Genomic DNA, 27,290 nt, shown 5'->3' with positions numbered 1-27,290 from the left:
TGCCTCTCTGACACATTCTCTTGCATTCTGTCCTAGATGATCTGGACCCCACCTACTCGCGGCTGAACCTTCTCCAAAATGAACTTCCCATCGCTAACGAAGAAGATCCTCCTGTTGCGTCTGGACCAGGAGAAATGTCAGTGACTGCGCAGGCAGGTCAGAGTTCACATTGATGATGCTATTCTGAGGGGGCACAGTCACAGTGCAAGTGTTAATGCATCTGCATCGACCCTTTCTTCTGGCAGTTCCTTCCACAGACGGAGCACCGTCTGATTAAAAAAAAATGTCTCTCTGGTCCGCAGTTAAATCTCTTTCTGCTATCGCCTCAGAACTTTGCGTTCTGTCCTCGATTCTAGAAGTATACAGAAAATGACTCTGCGCATTCATATTGTCTGTGCCCCACATGGTTTTATAAACCTCTGTAAGGTCACCCATGAACTCCAAGGTATAAAATCCTAAACTGCCTGAATTATCTCCGTAACTCAGTCCATCGAGTCTCGGCAACATACGCGTCAAGCTCCCTCTGCAATCGCTGCTGCTCAGTGGCATTACTCCTGGAGCAGGTGGACAACGACTATCTATCCTTGACCACAATTTCTGGGAACTGTTTTCCCGTAGTCTTGGGTCCATCTATTCTATAACACACCCTATGGTTCCTCCTTTGCCTGTGAATGTGCCATCCGGGCTTGTCTTCCTCAAATACTACATCTCTCTCACCTCTCCTTTCTTTCTCCATCTCTTCCTCCCTTTCTCTCTTCAATCTCCCAAACCGATCTACCATCTGGGATCTTGTGACTGTATTTGTTAAAGCCATTGTAGATTTATCTGGCAATCAGGACAAACAGGTCATCGGCAATCAAATCGGTCCGTCTAATCTCCCTGGGCTCCACCCCATTATACAGAGCAGCCAAACAAATGCCTGATTGAAGACCCTATACGTCATTGTCTACTACACTTCCCTAATCGTCCGTCTCGCTACCTCTCTCCAAATATGGACATCTAACAAGTTCCTTCCGTGGCCGCTGGCCCACATTCCCTGCTGCCTCGGTGCAGCAGCCAGATTAATCATAGACCCCCGCCCAACCCAGACTCACTCCCATTGGGGGGGGGAGTATCGGATTATCGAACGTCCCCCTAGGGCGATCAGACGGACTCCTCACCTCACGATCTGTCTCGTCGTGCCCCCTTGCACCTTATCGTCTGCCCGCCCTGCCCTCTCTCTGTAACTGTGACACTTTATTCTGCATTCTGTGATTGCAAATTGAGCTACAGACTCCCTCACCGCCCTATCTAACCTTGACCTCAATTTCTGGGAAACGTTTTCCCGTAATCTGGGTCCATCTATCCTTTAGCTCTTCCCAAGGTTCATCCTCTTCACTGTGAGTGTCCCATCCTGGCTCGTCTTCCTGAAATACCTAACCGTAGGCTTATACAGAAAGTCAGAAGCCACGGAATCCAGGGAAGATTCAGAATTGGCTTGCCTGCAGAAGGCAGAGGGTCGTTGTGGACGGAGTCCATTCTGATTGGAGGATTGTGGCTAGAGGTGCCCCACAAGGATCTGTTCTGGTCCCTTACTTTTTGTGATTTTTATTAACGAACTGGATGTGGGGGTAGAAGAGTGGTTTAGCAAGATTGCAGACGACACAAATGTTGGTGGTGTTGCAGATAGTGTTGCGGTTTGTTGAAGATTGCAGAGAGACATTGAAAGGATACAGAAGTGGGCTGAGAATTGGAAGATGGAGCTCAAGCCGGAGAAGTGTGAGGTGGTACATTTTGGAAGGACAAACCCCAAGGCAGAGTACAAAGTATATGGCAGCATACTTGGTAGCGTGGAGGAGAAGAGATATCTGGAAATATATGTCCATAGATTCCTGAAAGTTGACTCACAGGTATTTAGGTTAGTTAAGAAAGATTACGGAGTGTTTCATAAGACGAGGGATAGAATTTAAGAGTCGCGGGCAATGATGCAGCTCTAGAACTGTTAGGACACACTTGGAGTATTGTGTCCAGTTCTGGTCGCCTCAGTATAGGAAGTATGTGGATTCATTGGAAAGGGTAAAGAGGATATTTACCAGGATGCTGCCTGGTTTATAGAATATGCATAATGAACAGAGATTAAGAGGGCTATGCTTTATTTTCTCTCTCTGGAGAGAAAGAGGATGAGAGAAGACATGTTAAGTTATACAAAATATTAAGAGGAATAGATAGAGTGGACAGCCAGCGCCACTTCTCCAGGTCAACACTGCTCAATACAAGGTGACAGGGCTTTAAGGTAAGAGGGTGGAAAGTTTAAGGGCGATATCAGAGAAAGGTTTTTAAATCAGAGAGTGGTTGGTACGGAGAATGCACTGCCTGAGTCAGTGGTAGAGGCAGATACACTAGTGAAATTTAAGAGATTACTATACATCTATATGGAGGAATTTCAGGTGGAGGGTTACATGAGAAGAAGGGTTTAAAAGTGGCCCGAAGTGCCTGTACTGTGTGTACTATTCTATGTTCTATGTTGTAACATTGTCATGCATTTCTTGCTCGTCATTTCCACCCATAAAGCCTCACTTAGACGAATTATCTTGCCTGTCCTGATTGTTCACTACGGTAACATATTCTAAGCCTAGTAATGTCACCCCTCCTCCTTTAATTCCTTCTGCCTTCTCACATCGAAATATGGTGCTCTCCTGCTTGCTCTTTCTGCACACAATTCTCAGTAATGGCTACAATCTTATAACTCACTGTATTGATTCATTCCCTGATCTAAACCGCATTTCCTTAAAGCTTCCTGCATTGAGATATGCCCCAATCCCGTCTGGGATATTGCCTGTGTCTACCCCAGTGAAGACAGATCCAACTGTTCATCTCATCTGACATTCCCTTGTTCCCCATAATAAATTCAACTGTTTCTGTCTTCAAGGGCCCAAATTTGGTCTTAACTAATATATTTTATCATGAATACCAAATGAAGCTTTTATCCTCATCTATATTCTTTGCTAGCTTACCTTCGTACCTCAAAATTTCTTCCCTTATTGCCTTTTTTGTTATATTCTGTTGCTCTGAAAGTTTCCCAGTCCTCTGGCTTCCCGCTCATCTTTGCTATGTTAGACTTCTTCTCTTTTATTGTTATACTGTCCTTGACTTCTCTTGTTAGCCACGGTCGCCAATAGGTATCACGACCTCTGGCTGTTCTGCTTCCTTCTACAGGATATCATGGACGCGATCAGAAACATCCTGAACCCAGGCAACAGGGAGGGAAGCAACCACCCGTGTATCTTTCCAGCGTCCTCAGAATCGCCTGTCTGACCCCTTAACTATAGAGGCCCGATTTACTGCTTGTGTTCTCTACCCTACTGAGCAACAGGGACAGACCCTGTGCCAGGAGCGCGTCAGTGGTTGCATCACATAGGTATCCAGTCCCCCTCCAACAGTACTCAAACAGGAGCACTTATAGTTTAAAGGGACAGCCACACGGGTACCCTCAATTATCTGACTTCTGCGTTTCCTCTCCTGACTGTTACCCATTTATCTGTCTCCCGGGGACCCGGTGTGACTGCTTACCTGTAAATCCCGTCTATCATCTCCTCACTCTCCCTGACCAGACGTTTCCCTCTCCTGACTGTTACACATTTATCTGTCTCCCCAGGACCCGGTGTGACCTTTTGCCTGTAAATCCCCTCTATCATCTCCGCACTCTCCCTGACCAGACGTTTCCCTCTCCTGACTGTTACCCATTTATCTGTCTCCCGGGGACCCGGTGTGACTGCTTGCCTGTAAATCCCGTCTATCATCTCCGCACTCTCCCTGACCAGACGTTTCCCTCTCCTGACTGTTACCCATTTATCTGTCTCCCCAGGACCCGGTATGACTGCTTGCCTGTAAATCCCCTCTATCACCTCCGCACTCTCGCTGACCAGACGTTTCCCTCTCCTGACTGTTACCCATTTATCTCTCTCCCCAGGACCCGGTGTGAATGCTTGCCTGTAAATCGCCTCTATCATCTCCGCACTCTCCCTGACCAGAAGTTTCCCTCTCATGACTGTTACCCATATATCTGTCTCCCCAGGACCCGGTGTGACTGCTTGCCTGTAAATCCCCTCTATCATCTCCGCACTCTGCCTGACCAGACGTTTCCCTCTCCTGACTGTTACCCATTTATCTGTCTCCCCTGGACCCGCTGTGACTGCTTGCCTGTAAATCCCGTCTATCATCTCCGCACTCTCCCTGACCAGACGTTTCCCTCTCCTGACTGTTACCCATTTATCTGTCTCCCCAGGACCCGGAGTGACTGCATGCCTGTAAATCCCCTCTATCATCTCCGCACTCTCCCTGACCAGACGTTTCCCTCTCCTGACTGTTACCCATTTATCTGTCTCCCCAGGACCCGGAGTGACTGCATGCCTGTAAATCCCCTCTATCATCTCCGCACTCTCCCTGACCAGACGTTTCCCTCTCCTGACTGTTACCCATTTATCTGTCTCCCGGGGACCCGGTGTGACTGCTTGCCTGTAAATCCCGTCTATCATCTCCGCACTCTCCCTGACCAGACGTTTCCCTCTCCTGACTGTTACCCATTTATCTGTCTCCCGGGGACCCGGTGTGACTCCTTGCCTGTTAATCCCCTCTATCATCTTCGCACTATCCCTGACCAGACGTTTCCCTCTCCTGACTGTTACCCATTTATCTGTCTCCCCAGGACCCGGAGTGACTGCATGCCTGTAAATCCCCTCCATCATCTCCGCACTCTCCCTGACCAGAAGTTTCCCTCTCCTGACTGTTACACATTTATCTGTCTCCCGAGGGCCCGCTGTGACTGCTTGACTGTAAATCCCCTCTATCATCTCCTCACTCACCCTGACCAGCCGTTTCCCTCTCCTGACTGTTACCCATTTATCTGTCACCACAGGACCCGGTGTGACTGCTTGCCTGTAAATCCCGTCTATCATCTCCGCACTCTCCCTGACCAGACGTTTCCCTCTCCTGACTGTTACCCATTTATCTGTCTCCCGGGGACCCGGAATGACTGCATGCCTGTAAATCCCATCTATCATCTCCTCACTCTCCCTGACCAGACGTTTCCCTCTCCTGACTGTTACCCATTTATCTCTCTCCCCAGGACCCGGTGTGACTGCTTGCCTGTAAATCCCCTCTATCATCTCCGCACTCTCCCTGACCAGACGTTTCCCTCTCCTGACTGTTACCCATTTATCTGTCTCCCGGGGACCCGGTGTGAATGCTTGCCTGTAAATCGCCTGTATCATCTCCGCACTCTCCCTGACCAGAAGTTTCCCTCTCATGACTGTTACCCATATATCTGTCTCCCCAGGACCCGGTGTGACTGCTTGCCTGTAAATCCCGTCTATCATCTCCGCACTCTCCCTGACCAGACGTTTCCCTCTCCTGACTGTTACACATTTATCTGTCTCCCGAGGACCCGCTGTGACTGCTTGCCTGTAAATCCCCTCTATCATCTCCGCACTCTGCCTGACCAGACGTTTCCCTCTCCTGACTGTTACCCATTTATCTGTCTCCCCTGGACCCGCTGTGACTGCTTGCCTGTAAATCCCGTCTATCATCTCCGCACTCTCCCTGACCAGACGTTTCCCTCTCCTGACTGTTACCCATTTATCTGTCCCCCGGGGACCCGGTGTGACTCCTTGCCTGTTAATCCCCTCTATCATCTTCGCACTCTCCCTGACCAGACGTTTCCCTCTCCTGACTGTTACCCATTTATCTGTCTCCCCAGGACCCGGAGTGACTGCATGCCTGTAAATACCCTCCATCATCTCCGCACTCTCCCTGACCAGAAGTTTCCCTCTCCTGACTGTTACACATTTATCTGTCTCCCGATGGCCCGCTGTGACTGCTTGCCTGTTAATCCCCTCTATCATCTCCTCACTCACCCTGACCGGACGTTTCCCTCTCCTGACTGTTACCCATTTATCTGTCACCACAGGACCCGGTGTGACTGCTTGCCTGTAAATCCCGTCTATCATCTCCGCACTCTCCCTGACCAGACGTTTCCCTCTCCTGACTGTTACCCATTTATCTGTCTCCCCAGGACCCGGAGTGACTGCATGCTTGTAAATCCCCTCTATCATCTCCGCACTCTCCCTGACCAGACGTTTCCCTCTCCTGACTGTTACCCATTTATCTGTCTCCCCAGGACCCGGAGTGACTGCATGCCTGTAAATCCCCTCTATCATCTCCGCACTCTCCCTGACCAGACGTTTCCCTCTCCTGACTGTTACCCATTTATCTGTCTCCCGGGGACCCGGTGTGACTGCTTGCCTGTAAATCCCGTCTATCATCTCCGCACTCTCCCTGACCAGACGTTTCCCTCTCCTGACTGTTACCCATTTATCTGTCTCCCGGGGACCCGGTGTGACTCCTTGCCTGTTAATCCCCTCTATCATCTTCGCACTCTCCCTGACCAGACGTTTCCCTCTCCTGACTGTTACCCATTTATCTGTCTCCCCAGGACCCGGAGTGACTGCATGCCTGTAAATCCCCTCCATCATCTCCGCACTCTCCCTGACCAGAAGTTTCCCTCTCCTGACTGTTACACATTTATCTGTCTCCCGAGGGCCCGCTGTGACTGCTTGACTGTAAATCCCCTCTATCATCTCCTCACTCACCCTGACCAGCCGTTTCCCTCTCCTGACTGTTACCCATTTATCTGTCACCTCAGGACCCGGTGTGACTGCTTGCCTGTAAATCCCGTCTATCATCTCCGCACTCTCCCTGACCAGACGTTTCCCTCTCCTGACTGTTACACATTTATCTGTCTCCCGAGGACCCGCTGTGACTGCTTGCCTGTAAATCCCCTCTATCATCTCCGCACTCTGCCTGACCAGACGTTTCCCTCTCCTGACTGTTACCCATTTATCTGTCTCCCCTGGACCCGCTGTGACTGCTTGCCTGTAAATCCCGTCTATCATCTCCGCACTCTCCCTGACCAGACGTTTCCCTCTCCTGAATGTTACCCATTTATCTGTCCCCCGGGGACCCGGTGTGACTCCTTGCCTGTTAATCCCCTCTATCATCTTCGCACTCTCCCTGACCAGACGTTTCCCTCTCCTGACTGTTACCCATTTATCTGTCTCCCCAGGACCCGGAGTGACTGCATGCCTGTAAATACCCTCCATCATCTCCGCACTCTCCCTGACCAGAAGTTTCCCTCTCCTGACTGTTACACATTTATCTGTCTCCCGAGGACCCGGTGTGACTCCTTGCCTGTTAATCCCCTCTATCATCTTCGCACTCTCCCTGACCAGACGTTTCCCTCTCCTGACTGTTACCCATTTATCTGTCTCCCCAGGACCCGGAGTGACTGCATGCCTGTAAATCCCCTCCATCATCTCCGCACTCTCCCTGACCAGAAGTTTCCCTCTCCTGACTGTTACACATTTATCTGTCTCCAGAGGGCCCGCTGTGACTGCTTGACTGTAAATCCCCTCTATCATCTCCTCACTCACCCTGACCAGCCGTTTCCCTCTCCTGACTGTTACCCATTTATCTGTCACCACAGGACCCGGTGTGACTGCTTGCCTGTAAATCCCGTCTATCATCTCCGCACTCTCCCTGACCAGACGTTTCCCTCTCCTGACTGTTACCCATTTATCTGTCTCCCCAAGACCCGGTGTGACTGCTTGCCTGTAAATCCCGTCTATCATCTCCGCACTCTCCCTGACCAGACGTTTCCCTCTCCTGACTGTTACCCATTTATCTGTCTCCCGGGGACCCGGTGTGAATGCTTGCCTGTAAATCGCCTGTATCATCTCCGCACTCTCCCTGACCAGAAGTTTCCCTCTCATGACTGTTACCCATATATCTGTCTCCCCAGGACCCGGTGTGACTGCTTGCCTGTAAATCCCGTCTATCATCTCCGCACTCTCCCTGACCAGACGTTTCCCTCTCCTGACTGTTACACATTTATCTGTCTCCCGAGGACCCGCTGTGACTGCTTGCCTGTAAATCCCCTCTATCATCTCCGCACTCTGCCTGACCAGACGTTTCCCTCTCCTGACTGTTACCCATTTATCTGTCTCCCCTGGACCCGCTGTGACTGCTTGCCTGTAAATCCCGTCTATCATCTCCGCACTCTCCCTGACCAGACGTTTCCCTCTCCTGACTGTTACCCATTTATCTGTCCCCCGGGGACCCGGTGTGACTCCTTGCCTGTTAATCCCCTCTATCATCTTCGCACTCTCCCTGACCAGACGTTTCCCTCTCCTGACTGTTACCCATTTATCTGTCTCCCCAGGACCCGGAGTGACTGCATGCCTGTAAATCCCCTCCATCATCTCCGCACTCTCCCTGACCAGAAGTTTCCCTCTCCTGACTGTTACACATTTATCTGTCTCCCGAGGGCCCGCTGTGACTGCTTGACTGTAAATCCCCTCTATCATCTCCTCACTCACCCTGACCGGACGTTTCCCTCTCCTGACTGTTACCCATTTATCTGTCACCACAGGACCCGGTGTGACTGCTTGCCTGTAAATCCCGTCTATCATCTCCGCACTCTCCCTGACCAGACGTTTCCCTCTCCTGACTGTTACCCATTTACCTGTCTCCCCAAGACCCGGTGTGACTGCTTGCCTGTAAATCCCGTCTATCATCTCCTCACTCTCCCTGACCAGACGTTTCCCTCTCCTGACTGTTACCCATTTATCTGTCTCCACAAGACCCGGTGTGACTGCTTGCCTGTAAATCCCGTCTATCATCTCCGCACTCTCCCTGACCAGACGTTTCCCTCTCCTGACTGTTACCCATTTATCTCTCTCCCCAGGACCCGGTGTGACTGCTTGCATGTAAATCCCCTCTATCATCTCCGCACTCTCCCTGACCAGACGTTTCCCTCTCCTGACTGTTACCCATTTATCTGTCTCCCGGGGACCCGGTGTGACTGCTTGCCTGTAAATCCCGTCTATCATCTCCGCACTCTCCCTGACCAGAAGTTTCCCTCTCATGACTGTTACCCATATATCTGTCTCCCCAGGACCCGGTGTGACTGCTTGCCTGTAAATCCCGTCTATCATCTCCGCACTCTCCCTGACCAGACGTTTCCCTCTCCTGACTGTTACACATTTATCTGTCTCCCGAGGACCCGCTGTGACTGCTTGCCTGTAAATCCCCTCTATCATCTCCGCACTCTGCCTGACCAGACGTTTCCCTCTCCTGACTGTTACCCATTTATCTGTCTCCCCTGGACCCGCTGGGACTGCTTGCCTGTAAATCCCGTCTATCATCTCCGCACTCTCCCTGACCAGACGTTTCCCTCTCCTGACTGTTACCCATTTATCTGTCTCCCCAGGACCCGGAGTGACTGCATGCCTGTAAATCCCCTCTATCATCTCCGCACTCTCCCTGACCAGACGTTTCTCTCTCCTGACTGTTACCCATTTATCTGTCTCCCCAGGACCCGGAGTGACTGCATGCCTGTATATCCCCTCTATCATCTCCGCACTCTCCCTGACCAGACGTTTCCCTCTCCTGACTGTTACCCATTTATCTGTCTCCCGGGGACCCGGTGTGACTGCTTGCCTGTAAATCCCGTCTATCATCTCCGCACTCTCCCTGACCAGACGTTTCCCTCTCCTGACTGTTACCCATTTATCTGTCCCCCGGGGACCCGGTGTGAATGCTTGCGTGTAAATCGCCTCTATCATCTCCGCACTCTCCCTGACCAGAGGTTTCCCTCTCCTGACTGTTACCCATTTATCTCTCTCCCCAGGACCCGGTGTGAATGCTTGCCTGTTAATCCCGTCTATCATCTCCGCACTCTCCCTGACCAGACGTTTCCCTCTCCTGACTGTTACACATTTATCTGTCTCCCGAGGACCCGCTGTGACTGCTTGCCTGTAAATCCCCTCTATCATCTCCGCACTCTGCCTGACCAGACGTTTCCCTCTCCTGACTGTTACCCATTTATCTGTCTCCCCTGGACCCGCTGTGACTGCTTGCCTGTAAATCCCGTCTATCATCTCCGCACTCTCCCTGACCAGACGTTTCCCTCTCCTGACTGTTACCCATTTATCTGTCTCCCCAGGACCCGGTGTGACTGCATGCCTGTAAATCCCCTCTATCATCTCCGCACTCTCCCTGACCAGACGTTTCTCTCTCCTGACTGTTACCCATTTATCTGTCTCCCCAGGACCCGGAGTGACTGCATGCCTGTAAATCCCCTCTATCATCTCCGCACTCTCCCTGACCAGACGTTTCCCTCTCCTGACTGTTACCCATTTATCTGTCTCCCGGGGACCCGGTGTGACTGCTTGCCTGTAAATCCCGTCTATCATCTCCGCACTCTCCCTGACCAGACGTTTCCCTCTCCTGACTGTTACCCATTTTTCTGTCCCCCGGGGACCCGGTGTGACTCCTTGCCTGTTAATCCCCTCTATCATCTTCGCACTCTCCCTGACCAGACGTTTCCCTCTCCTGACTGTTACCCATTTATCTGTCTCCCCAGGACCCGGAGTGACTGCATGCCTGTAAATCCCCTCCATCATCTCCGCACTCTCCCTGACCAGAAGTTTCCCTCTCCTGACTGTTACACATTTATCTGTCTCCCGGGGGCCCGCTGTGACTGCTTGACTGTAAATCCCGTCTATCATCTCCTCACTCACCCTGACCAGCCGTTTCCCTCTCCTGACTGTTACCCATTTATCTGTCACCACAGGACCCGGTGTGACTGCTTGCCTGTAAATCCCGTCTATCATCTCCGCACTCTCCCTGACCAGACGTTTCCCTCTCCTGACTGTTACCCATTTATCTGTCTACCCAAGACCCGGTGTGACTTCTTGCCTGTAAATCCCGTCTATCATCTCCTCACTCTCCCTGACCAGACGTTTCCCTCTCCTGACTGTTACCCATTTATCTGTCTCCCCAAGACCCGGTGTGACTGCTTGCCTGTAAATCCCGTCTATCATCTCCGCACTCTCCCTGACCAGACGTTTCCCTCTCCTGACTGTTACCCATTTATCTGTCTCTCGGGGACCCGGAATGACTGCATGCCTGTAAATCCCATCTATCATCTCCTCACTCTCCCTGACCAGACGTTACCCTCTCCTGACTGTTACCCATTTATCTCTCTCCCCAGGACCCGGTGTGACTGCTTGCCTGTAAATCCCCTCTATCATCTCCGCACTCTCCCTGACCAGACGTTTCCCTCTCCTGACTGTTACACATTTATCTGTCTCCCGAGGACCCGCTGTGACTGCTTGCCTGTAAATCCCCTCTATCATCTCCGCACTCTGCCTGACCAGACGTTTCCCTCTCCTGACTGTTAACCATTTATCTGTCTCCCCTGGACCCGCTGAGACTGCTTGCCTGTAAATCCCGTCTATCATCTCCGCACTCTCCCTGACCAGACGTTTCCCTCTCCTGACTGTTACCCATTTATCTGTCTCCCCAGGACCCGGAGTGACTGCATGCCTGTAAATCCCCTCTATCATCTCCGCACTCTCCCTGAGCAGACGTTTCCCTCTCCTGACTGTTACCCATTTATCTGTCTCCCGGGGACCCGGTGTGACTGCTTGCCTATAAATCCCGTCTATCATCTCCGCACTCTCCCTGACCAGACGTTTCCCTCTCCTGACTGTTACCCATTTATCTGTCCCCCGGGTACCCGGTGTGACTCCTTGCCTGTTAATCCCCTCTATCATCTTCGCACTCTCCCTGACCAGACGTTTCCCTCTCCTGACTGTTACCGATTTATCTGTCTCCCCAGGACCCGGAGTGACTGCATGCCTGTAAATCCCCTCCATCATCTCCGCTCTCTCCCTGACCAGAAGTTTCCCACTCCCGACTGTTACACATTTATCTGTCTCCCGAGGGCCCGCTGTGACGGCTTGACTGTAAATCCCCTCTATCATCTCCTCACTCACCCTGAGCAGACGTTTCCCTCTCCTGACTGTTACCCATTTATCTGTCACCACAGGACCCGGTGTGACTGCTTGCCTGTAAATCCCGTCTATCATCTCCGCACTCACCCTGACCAGACGTTTCCCTCTCCTGACTGTTACCCATTTATCTGTCTCCCCAAGACCCGGTGTGACTGCTTGCCTGTAAATCCCGTCTATCATCTCCTCACTCTCCCTGACCAGACGTTTCCCTCTCCTGACTGTTACCCATTTATCTGTCTCCCCAAGACCCGGTGTGACTGCTTGCCTGTAAATCCCGTCTATCATCTCCGCACTCTCCCTGACCAGACGTTTCCCTCTCCTGACTGTTACCCATTTATCTCTCTCCCCAGGACCCGGTGTGACTGCTTGCCTGTAAATCCCCTCTATCATCTCCGCACTCTCCCTGACCAGACGTTTCCCTCTCCTGACTGTTACCCATTTATCTGTCTCCCGGGGACCCGGTGTGAATGCTTGCCTGTAAATCGCCTCTATCATCTCCGCACTCTCCCTGACCAGAAGTTTCCCTCTCATGACTGTTACCCATATATCTGTCTCCCCAGGACCCGGTGTGACTGCTTGACTGTAAATCCCGTCTATCATCTCCGCACTCTCCCTGACCAGACGTTTCCCTCTCCTGACTGTTACACATTTATCTGTCCCCCGAGGACCCGCTGTGACTGCTTGCCTGTAAATCCCCTCTATCATCTCCGCACTCTGCCTGACCAGACGTTTCCCTCTCCTGACTGTTACCCATTTATCTGTCTCCCCAGGACCCGGAGTGACTGCATGCCTGTAAATCCCCTCCATCATCTCCGCTCTCTCCCTGACCAGAAGTTTCCCTCTCCTGACTGTTACACATTTATCTGTCTCCCCAGGACCCGCTGTGACTGCTTGACTGTAAATCCCCTCTATCATCTCCTCACTCACCCTGAGCAGACGTTTCCCTCTCCTGACTGTTACCCATTTATCTGTCTCCCCAAGACCCGGTGTGACTGCTTGCCTGTAAATCCCGTCTATCATCTCCTCACTCTCCCTGACCAGACTTTTCCCTCTCCTGACTGTTACCCATTTATCTGTCTCCCCAAGACCCGGTGTGACTGCTTGCCTGTAAATGCCGTCTATCATCTCCGCACTCTCCCTGACCAGACGTTTCCCTCTCCTGACTGTTACCCATTTATCTCTCTCCCCAGGACCCGGTGTGACTGCTTGCCTGTAAATCCCCTCTATCATCTCCGCACTCTCCCTGACCAGACGTTTCCCTCTCCTGACTGTTACCCATTTATCTGTCTCCCGGGGACCCGGTGTGAATGCTTGCCTGTAAATCGCCTCTATCATCTCCGCACTCTCCCTGACCAGAAGTTTCCCTCTCATGACTGTTACCCATATATCTGTCTCCCCAGGACCCGGTGTGACTGCTTGACTGTAAATCCCGTCTATCATCTCCGCACTCTCCCTGACCAGACGTTTCCCTCTCCTGACTGTTACACATTTATCTGTCCCCCGAGGACCCGCTGTGACTGCTTGCCTGTAAATCCCCTCTATCATCTCCGCACTCTGCCTGACCAGACGTTTCCCTCTCCTGACTGTTACCCATTTATCTGTCTCCCCAGGACCCGGAGTGACTGCATGCCTGTAAATCCCCTCTATCATCTCCGCACTCTCCCTGACCAGACGTTTCCCTCTCCTGACTGTTACCCATTTATCTGTCTCCCGGGGACCCGGTGTGACTGCTTGCCTGTAAATCCCGTCTATCATCTCCGCACTCTCCCTGACCAGACGTTTCCCTCTCCTGACTGTTACACATTTACCTGTCTCCCGGGGACCCGGTGTGATTCCTTGCCTGTAAAGCCCTCTATCATCTTCGCACTCTCCCTGACCAGACGTTTCCCTCTCCTGACTGTTACCCATTTATCTGTCTCCCCAGGACCCGGAGTGACTGCATGCCTGTAAATCCCCTCTATCATCTCCGCACTCTCCCTGAGCAGACGTTTCCCTCTCCTGACTGTTACCCATTTATCTGTCACCACAGGACCCGGTGTGACTGCTTGCCTGTAAATCCCGTCTATCATCTCCGCACACTCCCTGACCAGACGTTTCCCTCTCCTGACTGTTACCCATTTATCTGTCTCCCCAAGACCCGGTGTGACTGCTTGCCTGTAAATCCCGTCTATCATCTCCTCACTCTCCCTGACCAGACGTTTCCCTCTCCTGACTGTTACCCATTTATCTGTCTCCCCAAGACCCGGTGTGACTGCTTGCCTGTAAATCCCGTCTATCATCTCCGCACTCTCCCTGACCAGACGTTTCCCTCTCCTGACTGTTACCCATTTATCTCTCTCCCCAGGACCCGGTGTGACTGCTTGCCTGTAAATCCCCTCTATCATCTCCGCACTCTCCCTGACCAGACGTTTCCCTCTCCTGACTGTTACCCATTTATCTGTCTACATGGGACCCGGTGTGAATGCTTGCCTGTAAATCGCCTCTATCATCTCCGCACTCTCCCTGACCAGAAGTTTCCCTCTCATGACTGTTACCCATATATCTGTCTCCCCAGGACCCGGTGTGACTGCTTGACTGTAAATCCCGTCTATCATCTCCGCACTCTCCCTGACCAGACGTTTCCCTCTCCTGACTGTTACACATTTATCTGTCCCCCGAGGACCCGATGAGACTGCTTGCCTGTAAATCCCCTCTATCATCTCCGCACTCTCCCTGACCAGAAGTTTCCCTCTCATGACTGTTACCCATATATCTGTCTCCCCAGGACCCGGTGTGACTGCTTGACTGTAAATCCCGTCTATCATCTCCGCACTCTCCCTGACCAGACGTTTCCCTCTCCTGACTGTTACACATTTATCTGTCCCCCGAGGACCCGCTGTGACTGCTTGCCTGTAAATCCCCTCTATCATCTCCGCACTCTGCCTGACCAGACGTTTCCCTCTCCTGACTGTTACCCATTTATCTGTCTCCCAAGGACCCGGAGTGACTGCATGCCTGTAAATCCCCTCTATCATCTCCGCACTCTCCCTGACCAGACGTTTCCCTCTCCTGACTGTTACCCATTTATCTGTCTCCCGGGGACCCGGTGTGACTGCTTGCCTGTAAATCCCGTCTATCATCTCCGCACTCTCCCTGACCAGACGTTTCCCTCTCCTGACTGTTACCCATTTACCTGTCTCCCGGGGACCCGGTGTGATTCCTTGCCTGTAAAGCCCTCTATCATCTTCGCACTCTCCCTGACCAGACGTTTCCCTCTCCTGACTGTTACCCATTTATCTGTCTCCCCAGGACCCGGAGTGACTGCATGCCTGTAAATCCCCTCTATCATCTCCGCACTCTCCCTGAGCAGACGTTTCCCTCTCCTGACTGTTACCCATTTATCTGTCACCACAGGACCCGGTGTGACTGCTTGCCTGTAAATCCCGTCTATCATCTCCGCACTCTCCCTGACCAGACGTTTCCCTCTCCTGACTGTTACCCATTTATCTGTCTCCCCAAGACCCGGTGTGACTGCTTGCCTGTAAATCCCGTCTATCATCTCCTCACTCTCCCTGACCAGACGTTTCCCTCTCCTGACTGTTACCCATTTATCTGTCTCCCCAAGACCCGGTGTGACTGCTTGCCTGTAAATCCCGTCTATCATCTCCGCACTCTCCCTGACCAGACGTTTCCCTCTCCTGACTGTTACCCATTTATCTCTCTCCCCAGGACCCGGTGTGACTGCTTGCCTGTAAATCCCCTCTATCATCTCCGCACTCTCCCTGACCAGACGTTTCCCTCTCCTGACTGTTACCCATTTATCTGTCTACATGGGACCCGGTGTGAATGCTTGCCTGTAAATCGCCTCTATCATCTCCGCACTCTCCCTGACCAGAAGTTTCCCTCTCATGACTGTTACCCATATATCTGTCTCCCCAGGACCCGGTGTGACTGCTTGACTGTAAATCCCGTCTATCATCTCCGCACTCTCCCTGACCAGACGTTTCCCTCTCCTGACTGTTACACATTTATCTGTCCCCCGAGGACCCGATGTGACTGCTTGCCTGTAAATCCCCTCTATCATCTCCGCACTCTGCCTGACCAGACGTTTCCCTCTCCTGACTGTTACCCATTTATCTGTCTCTCGGGGACCCGGAATGACTGCATGCCTGTAAATCCCATCTATCATCTCCTCACTCTCCCTGACCAGACGTTACCCTCTCCTGACTGTTACCCATTTATCTCTCTCCCCAGGACCCGGTGTGACTGCTTGCCTGTAAATCCCCTCTATCATCTCCGCACTCTCCCTGACCAGACGTTTCCCTCTCCTGACTGTTACACATTTATCTGTCACCACAGGACCCGCTGTGACTGCTTGCCTGTAAATCCCCTCTATCATCTCCGCACTCTGCCTGACCAGACGTTTCCCTCTCCTGACTGTTAACCATTTATCTGTCTCCCCTGGACCCGCTGAGACTGCTTGCCTGTAAATCCCGTCTATCATCTCCGCACTCTCCCTGACCAGACGTTTCCCTCTCCTGACTGTTACCCATTTATCTGTCTCCCCAGGACCCGGAGTGACTGCATGCCTGTAAATCCCCTCTATCATCTCCGCACTCTCCCTGAGCAGACGTTTCCCTCTCCTGACTGTTACCCATTTATCTGTCTCCCGGGGACCCGGTGTGACTGCTTGCCTGTAAATCCCGTCTATCATCTCCGCACTCTCCCTGACCAGACGTTTCCCTCTCCTGACTGTTACCCATTTATCTGTCTCCCGGGGACCCGGAGTGACTCCTTGCCTGTTAATCCCCTCTATCATCTTCGCACTCTCCCTGACCAGACGTTACCCTCTCCTGACTGTTACCCATTTATCTGTCTCCCCAGGACCCGGAGTGACTGCATGCCTGTAAATCCCCTCCATCATCTCCGCTCTCTCCCTGACCAGAAGTTTCCCTCTCCTGACTGTTACACATTTATCTGTCTCCCGAGGGCCCGCTGTGACTGCTTGACTGTAAATCCCCTCTATCATCTCCTCACTCACCCGGAGCAGACGTTTCCCTCTCCTGACTGTTACCCATTTATCTGTCACCACAGGACCCGGTGTGACTGCTTGCCTGTAAATCCCGTCTATCATCTCCGCACTCTCCCTGACCAGACGTTTCCCTCTCCTGACTGTTACCCATTTATCTGTCTCCCCAAGACCCGGTGTGACTGCTTGCCTGTAAATCCCGTATATCATCTCCTCACTCTCCCTGACCAGACGTTTCCCTCTCCTGACTGTTACCCATTTATCTGTCTCCCCAAGACCCGGTGTGACTGCTTGCCTGTAAATCCCGTCTATCATCTCCGCACTCTCCCTGACCAGACGTTTCCCTCTCCTGACTGTTACCCATTTATCTCTCTCCCCAGGACCCGGTGTGACTGCTTGCCTGTAAATCCCCTCTATCATCTCCGCACTCTCCCTGACCAGACGTTTCCCTCTCCTGACTGTTACCCATTTATCTGTCTCCCGGGGACCCGGTGTGAAGGCTTGCCTGTAAATCGCCTCTATCATCTCCGCACACTCCCTGACCAGAAGTTTCCCTCTCATGACTGTTACCCATATATCTGTCTCCCCAGGACCCGGTGTGACTGCTTGACTGTAAATCCCGTCTATCATCTCCGCACTCTCCCTGACCAGACGTTTCCCTCTCCTGACTGTTACACATTTATCTGTCCCCCGAGGACCCGCTGTGACTGCTTGCCTGTAAATCCCCTCTATCATCTCCGCACTCTGCCTGACCAGACTTTTCCCTCTCCTGACTGTTACCCATTTATCTGTCTCCCCAGGACCCGGAGTGACTGCATGCCTGTAAATCCCCTCCATCATCTCCGCTCTCTCCCTGACCAGAAGTTTCCCTCTCCTGACTGTTACACATTTATCTGTCTCCCGAGGGCCCTCTGTGACTGCTTGACTGTAAATCCCCTCTATCATCTCCTCACTCACCCTGAGCAGACGTTTCCCTCTCCTGACTGTTACCCATTTATCTGTCTCCCCAAGACCCGGTGTGACTGCTTGCCTGTAAATCCCGTCTATCATCTCCTCACTCTCCCTGACCAGACTTTTCCCTCTCCTGACTGTTACCCATTTATCTGTCTCCCCAAGACCCGGTGTGACTGCTTGCCTGTAAATGCCGTCTATCATCTCCGCACTCTCCCTGACTAGACGTTTCCCTCTCCTGACTGTTACCCATTTATCTCTCTCCCCAGGACCCGGTGTGACTGCTTGCATGTAAATCCCCTCTATCATCTCCGCACTCTCCCTGACCAGACGTTTCCCTCTCCTGACTGTTACCCATTTATCTGTCTCCCGGGGACCCGGTGTGAATGCTTGCCTGTAAATCGCCTCTATCATCTCCGCACTCTCCCTGACCAGAAGTTTCCCTCTCATGACTGTTACCCATATATCTGTCTCCCCAGGACCCGGTGTGACTGCTTGACTGTAAATCCCGTCTATCATCTCCGCACTCTCCCTGACCAGACGTTTCCCTCTCCTGACTGTTACACATTTATCTGTCCCCCGAGGACCCGCTGTGACTGCTTGCCTGTAAATCCCCTCTATCATCTCCGCACTCTGCCTGACCAGACGTTTCCCTCTCCTGACTGTTACCCATTTATCTGTCTCCCCAGGACCCGGAGTGACTGCATGCCTGTAAATCCCCTCTATCATCTCCGCACTCTCCCTGACCAGACGTTTCCCTCTCCTGACTGTTACCCATTTATCTGTCTCCCGGGGACCCGGTGTGACTGCTTGCCTGTAAATCCCGTCTATCATCTCCGCACTCTCCCTGACCAGACGTTTCCCTCTCCTGACTGTTACCCATTTACCTGTCTCCCGGGGACCCGGTGTGATTCCTTGCCTGTAAACCCCTCTATCATCTTCGCACTCTCCCTGACCAGACGTTTCCCTCTCCTGACTGTTACCCATTTATCTGTCTCCCCAGGACCCGGAGTGACTGCATGCCTGTAAATCCCCTCTATCATCTCCGCACTCTCCCTGAGCAGACGTTTCCCTCTCCTGACTGTTACCCATTTATCTGTCACCACAGGACCCGGTGTGACTGCTTGCCTGTAAATCCCGTCTATCATCTCCGCACTCTCCCTGACCAGACGTTTCCCTCTCCTGACTGTTACCCATTTATCTGTCTCCCCAAGACCCGGTGTGACTGCTTGCCTGTAAATCCCGTCTATCATCTCCTCACTCTCCCTGACCAGACGTTTCCCTCTCCTGACTGTTACCCATTTATCTGTCTCCCCAAGACCCGGTGTGACTGCTTGCCTGTAAATCCCGTCTATCATCTCCGCACTCTCCCTGACCAGACGTTTCCCTCTCCTGACTGTTACCCATTTATCTCTCTCCCCAGGACCCGGTGTGACTGCTTGCCTGTAAATCCCCTCTATCATCTCCGCACTCTCCCTGACCAGACGTTTCCCTCTCCTGACTGTTACCCATTTATCTGTCTCCCGGGGACCCGGTGTGAATGCTTGCCTGTAAATCGCCTCTATCATCTCCGCACTCTCCCTGACCAGAAGTTTCCCTCCCATGACTGTTACCCATATATCTGTCTCCCCAGGACCCGGTGTGACTGCTTGACTGTAAATCCCGTCTATCATCTCCGCACTCTCCCTGACCAGACGTTTCCCTCTCCTGACTGTTACACATTTATCTGTCCCCCGAGGACCCGCTGTGACTGCTTGCCTGTAAATCCCCTCTATCATCTCCGCACTCTGCCTGACCAGACGTTTCCCTCTCCTGACTGTTACCCATTTATCTGTCTCCCCAGGACCCGGAGTGACTGCATGCCTGTAAATCCCCTCTATCATCTCCGCACTCTCCCTGACCAGACGTTTCCCTCTCCTGACTGTTACCCATTTATCTGTCTCCCGGGGACCCGGTGTGACTGCTTGCCTGTAAATCCCGTCTATCATCTCCGCACTCTCCCTGACCAGACGTTTCCCTCTCCTGACTGTTACCCATTTACCTGTCTCCCGGGGACCCGGTGTGACTCCTTGCCTGTAAACCCCTCTATCATCTTCGCACTCTCCCTGACCAGACGTTTCCCTCTCCTGACTGTTACCCATTTATCTGTCTCCCCAGGACCCGGAGTGACTGCATGCCTGTAAATCCCCTCTATCATCTCCGCACTCTCCCTGACCAGACGTTTCTCTCTCCTGACTGTTACCCATTTATCTGTCTCCCCAGGACCCGGAGTGACTGCATGCCTCTAAATCCCCTCTATCATCTCCGCACTCTCCATGACCAGACGTTTCCCTCTCCTGACTGTTACCCATTTATCTGTCTCCCGGGGACCCGGTGTGACTGCTTGCCTGTAAATCCCGTCTATCATCTCCGCACTCTCCCTGACCAGACGTTTCCCTCTCCTGACTGTTACCCATTTATCTGTCCCCCGGGGACACGGTGTGAATGCTTGCCTGTAAATCGCCTCTATCATCTCCGCACTCTCCCTGACCAGAAGTTTCCCTCTCCTGACTGTTACCCATTTATCTCTCTCCCCAGGACCCGGTGTGAATGCTTGCCTGTAAATCCCGTCTATCATCTCCGCACTCTCCCTGACCAGACGTTTCCCTCTCCTGACTGTTACACATTTATCTGTCTCCCGAGGACCCGCTGTGACTGCTTGCCTGTAAATCCCCTCTATCATCTTCGCACTCTCCCTGACCAGACGTTTCCCTCTCCTGACTGTTACCCATTTATCTCTCTCCCCAGGACCCGGAGTGACTGCTTGCCTGTAAATCCCGTCTATCATCTCACTCTCCCTGACCAGACTTTTCCCTCTCCTGACTGTTACCCATTTATCTGTCTCCCCAAGACCCGGTGTGACTGCTTGCCTGTAAATGCCGTCTATCATCTCCGCACTCTCCCTGACTAGACGTTTCCCTCTCCTGACTGTTACCCATTTATCTCTCTCCCCAGGACCCGGTGTGACTGCTTGCATGTAAATCCCCTCTATCATCTCCGCACTCTCCCTGACCAGACGTTTCCCTCTCCTGACTGTTACCCATTTATCTGTCTCCCGGGGACCCGGTGTGAATGCTTGCCTGTAAATCGCCTCTATCATCTCCGCACTCTCCCTGACCAGAAGTTTCCCTCTCATGACTGTTACCCATATATCTGTCTCCCCAGGACCCGGTGTGACTGCTTGACTGTAAATCCCGTCTATCATCTCCGCACTCTCCCTGACCAGACGTTTCCCTCTCCTGACTGTTACACATTTATCTGTCCCCCGAGGACCCGCTGTGACTGCTTGCCTGTAAATCCCCTCTATCATCTCCGCACTCTGCCTGACCAGACGTTTCCCTCTCCTGACTGTTACCCATTTATCTGTCTCCCCAGGACCCGGAGTGACTGCATGCCTGTAAATCCCCTCTATCATCTCCGCACTCTCCCTGACCAGACGTTTCCCTCTCCTGACTGTTACCCATTTATCTGTCTCCCGGGGACCCGGTGTGACTGCTTGCCTGTAAATCCCGTCTATCATCTCCGCACTCTCCCTGACCAGACGTTTCCCTCTCCTGACTGTTACCCATTTACCTGTCTCCCGGGGACCCGGTGTGATTCCTTGCATGTAAACCCCTCTATCATCTTCGCACTCTCCCTGACCAGACGTTTCCCTCTCCTGACTGTTACCCATTTATCTGTCTCCCCAGGACCCGGAGTGACTGCATGCCTGTAAATCCCCTCTATCATCTCCGCACTCTCCCTGAGCAGACGTTTCCCTCTCCTGACTGTTACCCATTTATCTGTCACCACAGGACCCGGTGTGACTGCTTGCCTGTAAATCCCGTCTATCATCTCCGCACTCTCCCTGACCAGACGTTTCCCTCTCCTGACTGTTACCCATTTATCTGTCTCCCCAAGACCCGGTGTGACTGCTTGCCTGTAAATCCCGTCTATCATCTCCTCACTCTCCCTGACCAGACGTTTCCCTCTCCTGACTGTTACCCATTTATCTGTCTCCCCAAGACCCGGTGTGACTGCTTGCCTGTAAATCCCGTCTATCATCTCCGCACTCTCCCTGACCAGACGTTTCCCTCTCCTGACTGTTACCCATTTATCTCTCTCCCCAGGACCCGGTGTGACTGCTTGCCTGTAAATCCCCTCTATCATCTCCGCACTCTCCCTGACCAGACGTTTCCCTCTCCTGACTGTTACCCATTTATCTGTCTCCCGGGGACCCGGTGTGAATGCTTGCCTGTAAATCGCCTCTATCATCTCCGCACTCTCCCTGACCAGAAGTTTCCCTCCCATGACTGTTACCCATATATCTGTCTCCCCAGGACACGGTGTGACTGCTTGACTGTAAATCCCGTCTATCATCTCCGCACTCTCCCTGACCAGACGTTTCCCTCTCCTGACTGTTACACATTTATCTGTCCCCCGAGGACCCGCTGTGACTGCTTGCCTGTAAATCCCCTCTATCATCTCCGCACTCTGCCTGACCAGACGTTTCCCTCTCCTGACTGTTACCCATTTATCTGTCTCCCCAGGACCCGGAGTGACTGCATGCCTGTAAATCCCCTCTATCATCTCCGCACTCTCCCTGACCAGACGTTTCCCTCTCCTGACTGTTACCCATTTATCTGTCTCCCGGGGACCCGGTGTGACTGCTTGCCTGTAAATCCCGTCTATCATCTCCGCACTCTCCCTGACCAGACGTTTCCCTCTCCTGACTGTTACCCATTTACCTGTCTCCCGGGGACCCGGTGTGACTCCTTGCCTGTAAACCCCTCTATCATCTTCGCTCTCTCCCTGACCAGACGTTTCCCTCTCCTGACTGTTACCCATTTATCTGTCTCCCCAGGACCCGGAGTGACTGCATGCCTGTAAATCCCCTCTATCATCTCCGCACTCTCCCTGACCAGACGTTTCTCTCTCCTGACTGTTACCCATTTATCTGTCTCCCCAGGACCCGGAGTGACTGCATGCCTCTAAATCCCCTCTATCATCTCCGCACTCTCCATGACCAGACGTTTCCCTCTCCTGACTGTTACCCATTTATCTGTCTCCCGGGGACCCGGTGTGACTGCTTGCCTGTAAATCCCGTCTATCATCTCCGCACTCTCCCTGACCAGACGTTTCCCTCTCCTGACTGTTACCCATTTATCTGTCCCCCGGGGACACGGTGTGAATGCTTGCCTGTAAATCGCCTCTATCATCTCCGCACTCTCCCTGACCAGAAGTTTCCCTCTCCTGACTGTTACCCATTTATCTCTCTCCCCAGGACCCGGTGTGAATGCTTGCCTGTAAATCCCGTCTATCATCTCCGCACTCTCCCTGACCAGACGTTTCCCTCTCCTGACTGTTACACATTTATCTGTCTCCCGAGGACCCGCTGTGACTGCTTGCCTGTAAATCCCCTCTATCATCTCCGCACTCTGCCTGACCAGACGTTTCCCTCTCCTGACTGTTACCCATTTATCTGTCTCCCCAGGACCCGGAGTGACTGCTTGCCTGTAAATCCCGTCTATCATCTCCGCACTCTCCCTGACCAGACGTTTCCCTCTCCTGACTGTTACCCATTTATCTGTCTCCCGGGGACCCGGTTTGACTGCTTGCCTGTAAATCCCGTTTATCATCTCCGCACTCTCCCTGACCAGACGTTTCCCTCTCCTGACTGTTACCCATTTATCTGTCCCCCGGGGACCCGGTGTGACTCCTTGCCTGTTAATCCCCTCTATCATTTTCGCACTCTCCCTGACCAGACGTTTCCCTCTCCTGACTGTTACCCATTTATCTCTCTCCCCAGGACCCGGTGTGACTGCTTGCCAGTAAATCCCCTCTATCATCTCCGCACTCTCCCTGACCAGACGTTTCCCTCTCCTGACTGTTACACATTTATCTGTCTCCCGAGGACCCGCTGTGACTGCTTGCCTGTAAATCCCCTCTATCATCTCCGCACTCTGCCTGACCAGACGTTTCGCTCTCCTGACTGTTACCCATTTATCTGTCTCCCCTGGACCCGCTGTGACTGCTTGCCTGTAAATCCCGTCTATCATCTCCGCACTCTCCCTGACCAGACGTTTCCCTCTCCTGACTGTTACCCATTTATCTGTCTCCCCAGGACCCGGAGTGACTGCATGCCTGTAAATCCCCTCTATCATCTCCGCACTCTCCCTGACCAGACGTTTCCCTCTCCTGACTGTTACCCATTTATCTGTCTCCCGGGGACCCGGTGTGTCTGCTTGCCTGTAAATCCCGTCTATCATCTCCGCACTCTCCCTGACCAGACGTTTCCCTCTCCTGACTGTTACCCATTTATCTGTCCCCCGGGTACCCGGTGTGACTCCTTGCCTGTTAATCCCCTCTATCATCTTCGCACTCTCCATGACCAGACGTTTCCCTCTCCTGACTGTTACCCATTTATCTGTCACCCCAGGACCCGGAGTGACTGCATGCCTGTAAATCCCCTCCATCATCTCCGCACTCTCCCTGACCAGAAGTTTCCCTCTCCTGACTGTTACTCATTTATCTGTCTCCCGAGGGCCCGCTGTGACTGCTTGACTGTAAATCCCCTCTATCATCTCCTCACTCACCCTGAGCAGACGTTTCCCTCTCCTGACTGTTACCCATTTATCTGTCACCACAGGACCCGGTGTGACTGCTTGCCTGTAAATCCCGTCTATCATCTCCGCACTCTCCCTGACCAGACGTTTCCCTCTCCTGACTGTTACCCATTTATCTGTCTCCCCAAGACCCGGTGTGACTGCTTGCCTGTAAATCCCGTCTATCATCTCCGCACTCTCCCTGACCAGACGTTTCCCTCTCCTGACTGTTACCCATTTATCTCTCTCCCCAGGACCCGGTGTGACTGCTTGCCTGTAAATCCCCTCTATCATCTCTGCACTCTCCCTGACCAGACGTTTCCCTCTCCTGACTGTTACCCATTTATAGGTCTCCCGGGGACCCGGTGTGAATGCTTGCCTGTAAATCGCCTCTATCATCTCCGCACTCTCCCTGACCAGAAGTTTCCCTCTCATGACTGTTACCCATATATCTGTCTCCCCAGGACCCGGTGTGACTGCTTGACTGTAAATCCCGTCTATCATCTCCGCACTCTCCCTGACCAGACGTTTCCCTCTCCTGACTGTTACACATTTATCTCTCCCCCGAGGACCCGCTGTGACTGCTTGCCTGTAAATCCCCTCTATCATCTCCGCACTCTGCCTGACCAGACGTTTCGCTCTCCTGACTGTTACCCATTTATCTGTCTCCCCTGGACCCGCTGTGACTGCTTGCCTGTAAATCCCGTCTATCATCTCCGCACTCTCCCTGACCAGACGTTTCCCTCTCCTGACTGTTACCCATTTATCTGTCTCCCCAGGACCCGGAGTGACTGCATGCCTGTAAATCCCCTCTATCATCTCCGCACTCTCCCTGACCAGACGTTTCCCTCTCCTGACTGTTACCCATTTATCTGTCTCCCGGGGACCCGGTGTGTCTGCTTGCCTGTAAATCCCGTCTATCATCTCCGCACTCTCCCTGACCAGACGTTTCCCTCTCCTGACTGTTACCCATTTATCTGTCCCCCGGGTACCCGGTGTGACTCCTTGCCTGTTAATCCCCTCTATCATCTTCGCACTCTCCATGACCAGACGTTTCCCTCTCCTGACTGTTACCCATTTATCTGTCACCCCAGGACCCGGAGTGACTGCATGCCTGTAAATCCCCTCCATCATCTCCGCACTCTCCCTGACCAGAAGTTTCCCTCTCCTGACTGTTACTCATTTATCTGTCTCCCGAGGGCCCGCTGTGACTGCTTGACTGTAAATCCCCTCTATCATCTCCTCACTCACCCTGAGCAGACGTTTCCCTCTCCTGACTGTTACCCATTTATCTGTCACCACAGGACCCGGTGTGACTGCTTGCCTGTAAATCCCGTCTATCATCTCCGCACTCTCCCTGACCAGACGTTTCCCTCTCCTGACTGTTACCCATTTATCTGTCTCCCCAAGACCCGGTGTGACTGCTTGCCTGTAAATCCCGTCTATCATCTCCGCACTCTCCCTGACCAGACGTTTCCCTCTCCTGACTGTTACCCATTTATCTCTCTCCCCAGGACCCGGTGTGACTGCTTGCCTGTAAATCCCCTCTATCATCTCTGCACTCTCCCTGACCAGACGTTTCCCTCTCCTGACTGTTACCCATTTATAGGTCTCCCGGGGACCCGGTGTGAATGCTTGCCTGTAAATCGCCACTATCATCTCCGCACTCTCCCTGACCAGAAGTTTCCCTCTCATGACTGTTACCCATATATCTGTCTCCCCAGGACCCGGTGTGACTGCTTGACTGTAAATCCCGTCTATCATCTCCGCACTCTCCCTGACCAGACGTTTCCCTCTCCTGACTGTTACACATTTATCTCTCCCCCGAGGACCCGCTGTGACTGCTTGCCTGTAAATCCCCTCTATCATCTCCGCCCTCTGCCTGACCAGACGTTTCCCTCTCCTGACTGTTACCCATTTATCTGTCTCCCCAGGACCCGGAGTGACTGCATGCCTGTAAATCCCCTCTATCATCTCCGCACTCTCCCTGACCAGACGTTTCCCTCTCCTGACTGTTACCCATTTATCTGTCTCCCGGGGACCCGGTGTGACTGCTTGCCTGTAAATCCCGTCTATCATCTCCGCACTCTCCCTGACCAGACGTTTCCCTCTCCTGACTGTTACCCATTTACCTGTCTCCCGGGGACCCGGTGTGACTCCTTGCCTGTAAACCCCTCTATCATCTTCGCACTCTCCCTGACCAGACGTTTCCCTCTCCTGACTGTTACCCATTTATCTGTCTCCCCAGGACCCAGAGTGACTGCATGCCTGTAAATCCGCTCCATCATCTCCGCACTCTCCATGACCAGATGTTTCCCTCTCCTGACTGTTACACATTTATCTGTCTCCCGAGGGCCCGGTGTGACTGCTTGACTGTAAATGCCCTCTATCATCTCCTCACTCACCCTGACAAGACGTTTCCCTCTCCTGACTGTTACCCATTTATCTGTCACCCCAGGACCCGATGTGACTGCTTGCCTGTAAATCCCGTCTATCATCTCCGCACTCTCCCTGACCAGACGTTTCCATCTCCTGACTGTTACCCATTTATCTGTCTCCCCAGAACCCGGTGTGACTGCTTGCCTGTAAATCCCCTCTATCATCTCCTCAATCTCCCTGACCAGACGTTTCCCTCTGCTGACTGTTACCCACTTATTTGTCTCCCCAGGACCCGGTGTGACTGCTTGCCTGTAAATCCCGTCTATCATCTCCGCACTCTCGCTGACCAGACGTTTCCCTCTCCTGACTGTTACCCATTTATCTGTCTCCCCAGGACCCGCTGTGACAGCTTGACTGTAAATCCCGTATATCATC

At 52.6% G+C, this 27,290-nt stretch overlaps 1 protein-coding gene across 1 annotated transcript in view; it reads left to right on the top strand.

The window, feature by feature from the left end:
• The window catches only part of LOC132388811 (uncharacterized), a 63,008-nt gene that overhangs the window by 14,509 nt on the left and 21,209 nt on the right, over positions 1–27,290 (top strand). The window contains exon 5 of the mRNA XM_059961233.1: positions 37–156. Coding sequence (XP_059817216.1) covers positions 37–156 — 120 coding nt within the window. The remainder of the gene's footprint in view (positions 1–36; positions 157–27,290) is intronic.

The sequence above is a fragment of the Hypanus sabinus genome, unplaced genomic scaffold, assembly GCF_030144855.1.
Source record: "Hypanus sabinus isolate sHypSab1 unplaced genomic scaffold, sHypSab1.hap1 scaffold_416, whole genome shotgun sequence".
Classification (NCBI taxonomy): domain Eukaryota; kingdom Metazoa; phylum Chordata; class Chondrichthyes; order Myliobatiformes; family Dasyatidae; genus Hypanus; species Hypanus sabinus.
Note: the sequence above shows the minus strand (reverse complement) of the source record. Positions and strands in the feature narration are given on the sequence as shown.